Genomic DNA, 12,809 nt, shown 5'->3' on the forward strand with positions numbered 1-12,809 from the left:
AGCCTTGTGGAGTGCTCAGGCCACTGTGGCAGGTGCCTTTTAAATTTAATAATAATAATTTCTTCATAATGGCTTTAATGAGAGAATCTCTCCTGTCATATGAAACATAACTGACCCATTTGACAAACTGCAGGATATTCTGACATCACCACAAAAACCATCACACTGATGCAGCCATTTCAGATTCCTCTTGAAAAGAATGAATCTCTGCAAACATTACACGCGTTGAAGATCTGGAGAGAGACATTTGAATGAGAGTCATTGTTAGGGGAGAAAAATAAAATTTTAGTGGTTTTAAATGGCCCTAAAATATTTCTTTGAGAAACACCAAATCCAAAACAATGGCAGCAGCTTACCACAAAGGTCCTGTTGCACTCAGTGCAGAAATTTGTGCGTCTGTTGCATGTTAAAGCGTAAGCGGAATTCCCTGTATATACCACTTGTAATAGATCCTGATTCTTTGGGACATGCTCCCTACTATATTAACTGGCAGAAATTCTTAATGGCCTGTAATTGTAGGCCAACTGTTTTCTTCCCTCATCCTTTCCAGACTATGAACCTACTGTGCTTCTGTTGTTTCTTTTTCATGGCTGATAACAGTGCAGCTCCTGCTCTTCCTGAACCAGCTGACATTTTAGATTGGCTTCTGTTAAAATTTCTTATATCTTTCTTATGGAATTTCTTGAATTCTGTCATCAAAATACATAAAAATGAACGTTATATTGTTTTGTATGAAGTAGGTCGGAGGACTCAAAAAAACAAAAACAAAAAAGCTTAAGGAGTAATGGAGTGAAGCCTACCTCGTTGTGGAACAGTGTGATAAAGGCTTGTGCTTAATTCATAAACAAAATGTCAGTCATGCAGAAATCCAATATAAAATGGCATTGTTATCCATATCCTAGTTAATGGTTAGTTGTTGATGGTCAAAAGAGAAAACTAGAGCTCTTGCAGAAAGGCCTTATTGTACAACAGTCCATGTTTAAAGAGATTGTCCAAGGCAACTAGCTAATGAAATACCAAAGAATGTAAACCTTTTACCCAAGGTAAAGTTCTTCAAAGACTGCTGAAAGTTAAAATATAGTTCCTTCCCTGCCCCCCCCATTTGTGGAAATAATTCATTACTATTGTATTATCTATCAGGAAGACATTATGAGTGTTATTTTGAAGTGTATGACCTTCAACCAATCTGGGGGGCTCAATCACTGGCAGTTTAAGACCATTTTAGAAGATTCAGAAGCTGAATTTGGTGATGTCATATATTTCATAGCAGTTTGACTAAGTACAGGTGCCATCTAGAAATGCTTTTTTCTCTTGAGTAAAGGCATTTATGAATTTCTGCATAAAAAAGGACAAGATTTTCCTCTGCTGACTGATATTAAGTGTCTGCATGAATAAGAATGATAAATGAATATTATTGGTCTTCTCAACAAATTGAAGTTGAAGCTTCAAGTCCATGGGAAGTTCACTTTGTTCAATCTAGTGTTAAGTCCTCTGAAAGAAAATTAAAACTACTGCAGAAGCAACTGTAGAAAGGTAGTGTCACTCATTTTGCAGCCTGCAAAGTGCTCTTGAATAAAAAACTCATTTGCAGTGAGTATTTGGAAGTTCTTCATTCCAGAAAGTATTTCCAGTGTTTTAACATTTGTTGGAAGAATTCAGCAAGAGCTCCTTGGATTCTAAGTGTCTACTTTTGAAAATCCATCTGAAAGTACTCTGATGGACATCCAGTTAGAAATCAGCAGCTTCCAAAAGTGGACAAGACATCTTACCACAAACTTAGTCTGATTAAGCTTTTACAAGGGACTCTCTCCAAAAATCTACCCTGCAACATGTAAATGTGGAAAGTACCTGACTTCTCTATTTGGAAGAATTAACATATGCAAGAAAACTTTTTCTGTACAGCGAATATAAGCAAGTCTAAGTTAAGATCCAGGTGGATAAATGATCAAGAGCCAAGACTGCAACACATGCAGCTGAAAAAAGTCAGCTGCATAAATCTTACTCACCAAAAAAAATAGGTATGAAGCTTTTTCATTTTTATCCATTATAATGTATTTGTAAATAAATTCTCTAACACTTTTATTTGAGTTAATGTTTCTAATAGTTGGCAGATAAATTACTTATTAAAATTAAAGTGTCATTTGTTACTGTTTAATAAACGTATATCTTGTGTAATAGTAAAAGGAAAAAATAAAAATCAAGTTGCAATAAATAATGTTCTGTACTTTTCCATTTTTATCTAAACTGAAATGTAATACTTTAAGAAACTGTCAGTGTGTGGCCTGCCATCCAGGACTGCCCCTTTGGAATGAAACTTTGGGAAAGCTGTTTTAAGGAAAAGAGTTTACAATGCCAAGGTTTGCATAAGGGAAGCCTGCAGCTGGCTTCAGTGGCAGGTCTTCCTACCTCATTCATTTTTTAAAAATATACATGAGGCGTTAGCAGGAACTTTATTGGTCAGGTTAATTTTTTCCCATCCTCTTGCCCCCTTCTGCCTCCAGTTCCAAGTCAAATCATGCACTGAAGAGAAGTATCAACAGCGGCTGTTTTCAAAATAATCTAAAAAGACAGAATGAGCTAGACAACTGAAAAAATCCTCAGCAATTCTATGACGTTCAATCCACTAATTGTGTAGGAAATTCTGAAGAATCAGGAGTGATGATCTTCAAATCTCGCATGGGTCAGTAACAGCATCTTGCAGGTGCTTCACATGACACGCACTTTTAAATTGTCCTAGATGCTTCTACAGAAGTAAGCATTGTTGCCTGTGAAAAGTGCATACTGTCCCAGATTTTTTTTATATGGAAAAAGCTTGGCTATAATGAGTGTAGACTGTAAATTCAATAGACTGCAGATTCTTAAAGCACATAGATTAACCTCAGAAGTTTAAGCAAGCTATGTTAGATACCAATGTTGGATACTTCCTACTGTTTTGATGCTGTGATAGTAACTGCTGTGTTCTACCTATATTCTTTAGTTTCTTAATGCTATGGAAGTTTTCAACATGTGGAATTTATATGAAATCTATTTAGAAGGACATTTGTGGTGCATGCACAGTTGAGTTGGGCATCTAAATTAAGTTTCAGTACCATCTTGATGTTTGGGTTAAAGTGATTCATTTCTTCCAGGATTCAGCTATTTGAATTAAACACCAGAGGTCATATTTTTTTAAAAAGGCTTCTTCTTTACTTCAGCAATCTATGGATCAGTTCCATATGAATAAATGTAGTGTGATCTATTATAAAGCATATGAATAGGATAAAGACCTGGAAGAGGCCTTCTGGACTGTCAGGTCCAGTCCCCTACTATACAAGTAATCACAAGATAACCTTTTCATAAACTCAGTTTCACTTTGAAACTATTAATTTTCTTGCCCACGCTACTGCTTTGTTAGTTGGGAATCTTCTAATTTCTGGTCTAAAGTACTCATGGCCAATTTATGCCTGTTTTTGGGGGGTTGTTTTTGTTGGGTGGGGTTTGTGCCAAAGTTGGTGCAGGATTTATTTCCTTAATTAGATTTATCATATTGATAGTCTTTCCTTGTCTCTGATCAGTAGCAGAGAGAAAATTTAAGACAACTGTGAGAGGTCAGGTGATTATGAGCTAAAATAATGAATAACAAGTACAAGGTAAATCTAGGTTTTTATTTACACTTTATAGTAATATTAGGACAGTAGATTTAGGTGAAAGGTCAAGGCAACAGATTTGACACTGATTTAAAAACAATTTTCACACAGCATGTAGGATCACTGCCAGAGTACTACTGAACCAGTGCTAAACAAAAATGTCTAATCAGTCTGTACAGATGTGCCTGACACCAGCTCTTCATTGAAGTGAATGGGACTCTTCTCATTAATGTTAATCAACTTTGGATTGGGCCCTAGGCATTAGGATAACTAATGGTAAGGTAGAGAGTTAGAAGGAAACACCTTCACAGGAAGATTATTTCATAATAGTTTTTATATGACTTTTTTTTAATTTCCTTAGATATATTTGGAAATAGCCATTTCCATAGACAGGATATTGGAGCACAAGTACACTACATTTGATCTTAGATAGCCATTGCTATGTTCCTGTTCTCTGTTTTACAGCACTCTTAAATTAAGTAGCTGTGTTTATAGTATCATCTGCTATTTCATGACAAATTATTCCTCTTAATGCATTTAATTACATCTGCTGTTTCGGATTTATTTCTTCAACTGAGAAAAACTATTCAGATAGTTATAAATACCCAAAGCTATGTGGTATAGGATCTTAGGAAAGTAAATCTGGAAAGGGCCTCACGAGGTCATCAATCCAGCCGCCTGTTCAGGGGCATGGTCATCCTTGACTGCCTGTCTCGGCCAAGTGTCTGTTTAACTCAGGGATGGGCAATTATTTCAGGCAGGGGGCTGCTTACCCAGTTTTGGCAGGCTGTTGAGGGCTGCATGGGTAGCCTCGCCCCTTGACGGGTGCCCTGCCCCCTGGTCACCATCTTGGGACCAATGTCCTAGGGCCAGCACTGGTGGGGCCCAAAGAGGGTCACAGGCTGGCAGGGGTCTGTGGAGCCAGGCTGGGCTACAGCAGCAGGGAGAAGGGAGAAGCTGGCCCGGCTCCATAGAGCCCCTGCCAGCTGGGACCCTGTGCTCCTGCCACCCTGCTCTGGGCCCCACTGGCACTGGCCCTAGGACACTGGTGTGGGCCCTGTGTTCCTGCTGGCTCCCGCACCCAGTGCCCCCTAGCCCCACAGTACAGGCAGAGGGCAGCACACAGCCCTGACCCCCTGCTCGCCAGCAGGGAAGAAGCTGGTGCTGAGCACAGGGAAAAGCTGCTCCTTGCCTGCCCCGTGGCTGGCACTCCCTGCTGCAGGCGCTGGTAGCTCATGCGGGCTGCAAGCGGCTACAGTGTGGGGCGCTGGCTATGGGCCGAGTAAGGGGTCGCTTTTCTCTGTGCTCAGCACCAACTTGTAACCCGGCCCCGCTGCCAGCCTGGACTCCAAGCCAGCTCCGGGCTCGCCCATCAGTGGCAGCAGCTGCGGCCCCCCTGGTTGCCGCGCTGGGCAGTGTTGGCTGCTGCTGCCCACCCAGAGCTTTTGTTTTTGTTTCCTAGGGCATCTAACTCCTATTTTGTCTGCTGTTTAGCTTTTGTCTTTGGTGATGTCCCCATACTTTAAAATTAAAGTAAGCTGAGGATAAGAGTCAGAACTGAGACACGGTCATTTATTTCAGACATATAAAAGTTCTGATAACTGAATAATAATATGAATAATGTTCATCTGATTTGAGAAACATATTTGATCATATAATAAAAGTACTGCTGCACTAGTGTGTTTAATTTGACATTTTCATACTGTAAACAGTATACTCAGGCTGTATCTTATTCATTTCTTGCTTTGTCAGATGTGTAGAAGTTTTTATCATGGCAGCACTATAAGACTGTTCTAATCCAATATAGGGCTTAGTCTGTCTGTCCGTAAAATTTTTGGGTAACTGTGCAGGTGCCACCAAGAAGGTTGGCGGTGATTGGCTGTGCGGGCTAAACCTCCTTAGGCAGGGAGGGAGCCGCTGCCACCACCTCAGGCAGGGGAGGATGTGGGGGCAGAGGCAAGTGGGAGGGATGGAGTCACTGCTGCCACTGACTCAGGCAAGGAGGTGTAGTGGGCAGGGAGGGAGCCACCACTGCCACCTCAGGCAGAGAGGCAGGGGAGGAGGCGGGGGTGGGGGGTGGAGCCCCTGCACCAGAGGCTGGAGGCAAAGGGGCTGTTTACATGGTCAGCCCCCAGGGTGGGGCAGGGGAAGGAGGTGGCATGTCAACACTCCCTGAAACACTCTGTCCTTCATGATGGGCAGTTGACTAGTTTTTTTTAATAATACTTCTGAGAGCTGTATATCCTTAAATTTAGTTAAAACCCAATTAATCTGCATCTTCATGGTAATTTACTTGGGATTTGTATGAATTTAAGTACAAGTTTTAACGGTAACCTTTACTGGAAAGCACTAGTGTAAAAAGATCATCAGTTTGTATGCTTCCGTTATGGGCCCTTGGTTTTGTGGGGGTGGGGTTGTTCTTAAAAACCCCTGGTCTGGAGTCAAAACATAAAAACCCATGGAACATTGTTTGTTGTGGAGTTGAAACCCTGAAATCTGGTGAACTGGGATTTATATGTTAAATAGCAGCTTTTAATGCCCAGATTTGAGTTTACTGCAGTTTTGAAAGTAAGACTCAAACATTTACTTAGTCAAATTTCATCCTTAAGAATAAATTTTGGAAGAAGAACTAGTATTTCCTGTCATTATGGTGAGTTCAAACATACCATTTTCTAGTTTTGGTTAAGCTTCAAACAGCAAGAGAGAACGTTCTTGAAAAGTAAGAAAATTCAAGTCACAAAAGAAACTCAAATCAACCTTGAAAAAGTGCTTTATCTTGATATCCTTACTTTGTCCTTAACTAAGGCTAGTCTTGCTTAGTCTGCAGTTATAATAACAAATAGGCAACTGCTAAATCTGTTTTGTCATTATTGGCTTTGGTATTTTGATCGGTCAAGCAACCCCTTTGCACTTGGCAACTACTTCCAAAATAGTGCACAGATTGAAGTTGGTGTTATTGTTTGAGGTTCAAGTCTTACAAAATAAATTCCATTTTATAAAGTAGGGATATCACTGAGATCTGGAACAGCAAGTTTAGTGTAGTGAATGATGCCTTGCACAACAGAAATATGACTAGCGGCTTGTGTCAATTCAGTCTTCACACTGCTGGAACTTCTTGTATTAACTACTGTACCGTCAAAATTCAAGCCATCCGATTTTAGGTTTTATTCTAGTTCTTTTGCCATCATTCTTACCCTCAAAGCCATTTTTATTCCCTACGTGTAAGAGTACTTAGCCCAAGTACTCCCAGCCAAGAGCACAATTTTTTTATGATGCACAGCTGTTGCCTTCACCCTTGACTTAATTGATTTATCAGCAATCGGCATATATTTCTAAGACACTTGCATAAAATACTTTACTATTCCCTCTGTAACATTTTTCCATAATTGCTCATAAAACTTGGCCTTAATCTTAAAGGCCAAATTTTGCCTGCAAGTTGCAAAGTATCTTAAAATTTTGTAAGACCAAAATCCTGTTTAGTGTATACAGGCAGTCCTCGGATTTACAATTCAATTTGTTCCTGAAGAACGCATCTTAAGTCAAAATGTTGTAACTCAGCACCAATTTCCTCATAAGAAACAATGTTATAAATGGGGGATTGGTTCCTGAACCAAGGTCCGCTACCCTATTTTCATCAAAAATACCCCAGAAATTTGTACTCAGTCAATTATAGGTGAGTAATATGGCTGCATTAATGTATTTATATTGTAAATAGCAATCATATTGATTTGGAAGGACTTCTCTGAGGTGACTTTGCTGGAATTTTTGAAAGGCTCTTGGTTGGACTTTTTGAAGGGCTCTTGGCTGAAGTCTTCTCAGGAGCCTTGGCTGCAGGTTTTTCTGGAGTCTTGTCTGCTTTCTTAAGGAAAGTGTCCAAGGAAGTTTGGACAGATGTTCTGCAGGGAGATGAGCGAGGCAGCAAATTTATTCACTGGCATGGCGTTGCATCAGATCAAATGTTGTAAAGTTGAAACAGGGTGTCAATTTATAAACGTTTTAAGTGCGGAACATTGTAACTCAAAACATTGTAAGTCGAGGACTGCCTGTATTTTAAAAAATTGACAAACTTGTCATTCCTTATTGCAATCTTAAAAGAAACACGTAGTAATAAAGTTGCATTGTGGGGAAAATGGCACAGTTTCTGCTTCCTGTATTTTGCAAGTTAGTTTTAAGAGTGTTACACCTACTTAAGAGAAATTGGTGTAAAAGCTCTAAAGTTACTAGTGTACAAGTCAAAGATGGAGGTGAAAAAATCAGGCTCCCTTGCTAGCAGCAAGTTTTCAATTTGAAAGCTGTCACCAAGTATTATAGCTTTCCATCTAGAATAGAACAACATTGTGTTCAGGAGTAGTAAGTAATAATATTTTGCTTAACTTGACTCAATTATAAGTTCTGTGGGGAAGGGACTTTCTTTGTTAGATGTGTATATAAAGCTGAGCACAAGGCAGCCCCAGTCTACAGTGCTAAAGTATAAATAATAATAATAATAAACACTGGTTTGGCTTTTTTTTTAAATAATCTGTTTCACCATGTAGTAAATGCAGCTGACTGCCTTTGAACTATCTGACTGCAGTTGAAAAGACTGTTGAAAAGCTAGTCTGCCTCTTCTGTAATGGGTACAAATTCTCTGATCCAGAGCACTAATTGACACATTCGAATTAAAGTTCAGCCTCAGATATGGTTAAAAGAATATATCTTCCTTATACCAGCGCCTGTTTCTAAAGCGTTACATGTTTAATTTATACCAGATGGGTCATGTCCTGTTTGCCCCATCCTTGTCATTACTAGCTCCATGTTTGCATTCAAAATTTGCCATAAGTGTTGTTTTCCATTTTGATGATGATAGCTCTTGCTGTTAGCTTGGGCTTTTTTGTTTTGTTTTTAGTTTTGTTTGTTGAAGGTCTCTATTCTTGTAAAAAATATGCCAATTCCATTTCCTCCACATCTCTTGATTGTATGTTATTGCCACTATCCTTGTAGATTATAGATTGATATTAATGGCCAGAAGTGTTGCTGCCAGATAAGGGAGGGACTTCTCAGCAGGCTTAAAGGTGTTGCTTCCATAGCAGTTCTATTTCTCCTGACTCCAGCAGTGGAAGTAGTGCAACTAAAGAGTGGAACCTGAGTCTTCTGACTGTAGCTCCGAGTACTGCAATTTAACACATTTGCCCTAACCCTGTTGTAATAGGACAGTAGTATTATGGATTACAATGAAGACAAGACGGATACTGTACACAATACTCTAGTTATTGCTAGAGTATTGTGGCCAGAATTCTTCTGTCAGTAGTTATATCTGCTAGTAACAGGAGAAAAAACATTTGTTCAGCTAGATGAATTTTATACTTGCAAGTAATACTGTCTTTTTGCCTTATTTCTGAGTTCTTCCTGTCTTTTTCTCTCTAGATGGTAAAGGCAATCCAGGTTCTACGTATTCATCTGCTAGAGCTAGAAAAGGTTAATGAACTCTGCAAGGATTTCTGTAGTCGTTACATTGCCTGTCTGAAAACTAAAATGAACAGTGAAACTCTACTAAGTGGAGAACCTGGAAGTCCTTATTCCCCTGTCCAGTCCCAGGTACATTTCAAACTAGTTTAAATTTGCTTAAATTTCCTAGGAAATTTATGGTTGTGTTAGAATAGTGTTATAGCCATAGTGGCTCCAGGAACTGTGTGAGGCAAGGATTTCTTAGGAGATATCTTTTTAGTGTTTTTTTTCCTTAGTTTAGTAGCATAAAAGATGTCACCCCAAAAAATCCTTGCCTCTAGGAAATTTACAAATACACTGTTCTTGCACTTAGTGTTCAAGTAGAATTTTTACTTGATTCTTTACAATTCTGTTGTTGTTAAAATTAGCAATCTTCTTTTGTACTGCTCCAGAGTGGGCAAGTTTATTGAAATCTGCTGACACTTGAAAAAAACAGTAATTATTTGAATATTTTCTTTACTACTTGTCTCAGTGTAGAAACTGAAAACATAACATAATAGCTTGGATTTTCTGTCCTGATGGAAGGAGATGTAGGAACAAACAAAGGGAAAAGTTATCATAATATGCATTGTATCTTTTTGGCAATGTCTCCTTTGCTTTGTCTGCCTCATTTAGAAGTGTCGGGATAGCATGGCAATGTAGATATGTCAACTGACCATGTAAATTAGTCTGAATGTTCCAAACTGAGTAGACAAGGCTGTGTGTTGGTTTCTAGTCATAATTTTTCAGATGTTTGCCTACCCCTAGTGTTTGTCATCTGTGTCCACTTTGTAAAATCAGGAATAGCATATATTCATGTACATGTGCCCAGCATTTGCTGTGTTGCTGAAGTATCTCATTACGATATTTTATAAAGTAATAAAGCAATCAATATTGCCTGGATTACTTTTCTGGTACATCTGCTATTCTTTCTTGTAAACTATGATGCCCCAGTATCTAGTAGTCACATAGTCTTGTATGCAAGTTATTCCAGAATCAGCGTACATCTTTAACTTTATGCACTCTAAGTAGTTCAAAGAGCATAAAATTTACTTTAAAATCAATGCAGTTATTCACATGCTTAATTAAGATTTGGAAAAGGCTAGAATCAGTGCCTAGCAGTATGATTTAAATTACATAACTATAATGTTAAGTTTAGATATGCTTAAAATAACATTTAGAAATTGTGTGTGCCTACTACATTATTTTAGTCAGAAAACTTCAGAAGAAATTAAGTTGTTTCTTAATAACTTGTAATTTTACCTACCATTCTTTATTTCCCATGTCTTTGGAAACAGTTCACTTTTAGTATTGATATATCCAAAATTTTCCACAAATTTCTCCAGATATTTTGCTGCTACTTTAATTATTTCATGACTAATGTTTTCAAACAGATCAGTTTTTGAAAATGGCCTCTACTGATAGTGTCTATTTCTTCAAGAGCCTTTTTTTCTTTTTTTTTGCCCCAAATTCATTGAGACTAAAATTACAGAACATACTTTTTGTTTTTAAAGAAACTAACTATTTTATTTTTCTAGCAAATTCCAAGTGCCATTGCCGGCACACTCAGTCCCCAAGGGATTATGGTGCCTGCATCAGCATTGCAGCAGGGAAATGTAACTATGGCAACTGTAGCAGGTATGACACAGTCAAGAAAATCTAACCCATTGCTCTTTATTTTAGTTTCTTTTTCAACTGCTAAGAAAAATGCACGAAGATGGGACCGCTTTATTAAAACTCTTTGACAGGAGCTTCACACTGAAATACCATGTCAGCTTCTGCATGCTGGTTTTGTGTGCTAGTTGATGGTTTTTGCTTGGTCAAGTAGCATACACACAGGCCAGGTACACACATTCAGTTTTGCCCAGGAGAATCGCTATTCTCCTGGTATGGAAAGGCTCCCTGCTTCTTCTTCAAACCAGGTTGTTCCTGGTTTTGGGAAGAGGCAGGGCAATTTGCAGGCTCCTGCCAGCTGTCCCCTTCTTCCAATAGGAATTAAGGTCTATACATAGCCATTTTCTTACATACAGCATCTACTTGAGACAGATTTCAGTGCAGTATCTTTAAAAAAAAAAACAAAACAAAAAAACCCCAAAAACAAAGTTATTTAACTTAGGCATTTTCAAGAATAGCATGTTTCTATGTTTTTCAAAATATTGTTAGGCAAACAAAAGTCTTAATCAAAATGAATGCTGCAATAAATGACTGTTTCATTGCATTATATAGCTTGGTAACCGCACCTGGAAGTCAGTCAACAAAACTTTGAAAAATCCTACATGTGCTGCTGTGTCCAGGCAGCAGGCAAAGTGATTGCATTTAAGTTTGACTACATTTATCTTTTCACAAACATGCCTATCATATACCTGAATGAGCTTGCTCAGATACCAGAAGGAAAATAGCTTGCGCTAGTGCAACACTCCGCCTCGGCCAATTTACCCAGATGCTCAGTGGCCAATTAATGCTGAGCTGACATGGCTGCATTGGCATATTGGTTCTTGTGCCTAAGCTAGATGGAGCAGGAGTGGCTTGTCTGGCATTCTGAAAATGTGGCAAAATGAACCCATATTTCATACAGATTTCATGAATGGTAAAAAGCTTTTAAATACTGAAGAGTTCTACAATGGAAAAGTTGTAATAAAATAACAGGCTTAATATCAGCTATTTAGATAATGCACTTCCACTTCATGGTTTCATAATTGGTAGGGTTGGAAGGAACCTGAGCAGATAGATCATCAAGTCCAACCCCCTGCCATGGCAGGAAAGAGTACTGGGGTCAAACGACCCCGGCAAGGTGTTCATCGCTTATCAGCAGTAAAGTATTTATTTGCAGTGCCTTTGTCCATCTTTAAAACAGATATGATAACAGAATTATTTTTTATAATGAATTGCATTCTACAAAGACCACAACGATCTTATTCACTTAAGCAATCTCGGTATTGAAATGCATGTGCTTGATGTTTTGTCTGCTATATGGATATGAATATAGACAAAGTCTGATCAGAATTTTCTTTTTTCAAAGGGGGCACAGTGTATCAGCCAGTCACAGTGGTTACTCCACAAGGTCAAGTAGTGACACAAGCACTGTCACCTGGGACAATTCGGATCCAGAATTCCCAGGTTTGTTTCAGGGTCTTCAATAAAGTTTTGTAGATTAAAAAAAGTTTTTAATAGTAAAATATTAAGAGCGATAAATAGCCAGAAGGAACCTTGCATAAAATTAGCAGTTTTCTGCAATTAAAGTAAATGCTGATGCAAAGATTCTTGTCTTTGTTGCCAGGTACAGAATCCCAAAGATCTGCAAAAATCTCCCTTGATATAATAAAAGCACTGTGGGCCCTGACTATTAGTGTCTTTCTGGTGATGGCAGAGTACTTGTATAGAAGAAAAGCAAGTCTACTAACTAAACGTTAAGCATTTTTTAATTACCATTTTTTTTCTAGCTGTTGAAATAAATTTATAGTAGGATGTCCTGATGCTTTTACATTATGATTCAATATTACTGGTATCAGAAATCTCAGTTTTTACCAAAAAGGCAACTACCACCAGAAATTTAGAATTCTGTTTTATGCATTTTAGAATTTATACATGTTGGGTGGTGTTTCACTATTCAGCTATTCAACCTTCAGAACACTGTGCTGAACTAAATGGGTGATGACCATGTAGTGTGTGTTGTATTGAATTAAAAAAGATAAAAGTAAGTCTGTCCTTACTGGGAAGCCA

General features: G+C 38.4%; 1 protein-coding gene across 11 annotated transcripts in view; it reads left to right on the forward strand.

The window, feature by feature from the left end:
- Nucleotides 1–12,809, forward strand: part of PKNOX1 (PBX/knotted 1 homeobox 1) — a 63,090-nt gene that overhangs the window by 37,178 nt on the left and 13,103 nt on the right. For all 11 annotated transcript variants that reach the window (XM_090061411.1, XM_090061401.1, XM_090061421.1 and 8 more), the window contains 3 exons: nt 9,030–9,200; nt 10,628–10,727; nt 12,109–12,206. In XM_090061411.1, coding sequence (XP_089917537.1) covers nt 9,030–9,200; nt 10,628–10,727; nt 12,109–12,206 — 369 coding nt within the window. The remainder of the gene's footprint in view (nt 1–9,029; nt 9,201–10,627; nt 10,728–12,108; nt 12,207–12,809) is intronic.

The sequence above is a fragment of the Crocodylus siamensis genome, chromosome 1, assembly GCF_052110815.1.
Source record: "Crocodylus siamensis isolate JL-2025a chromosome 1, ASM5211081v1, whole genome shotgun sequence".
Classification (NCBI taxonomy): domain Eukaryota; kingdom Metazoa; phylum Chordata; order Crocodylia; family Crocodylidae; genus Crocodylus; species Crocodylus siamensis.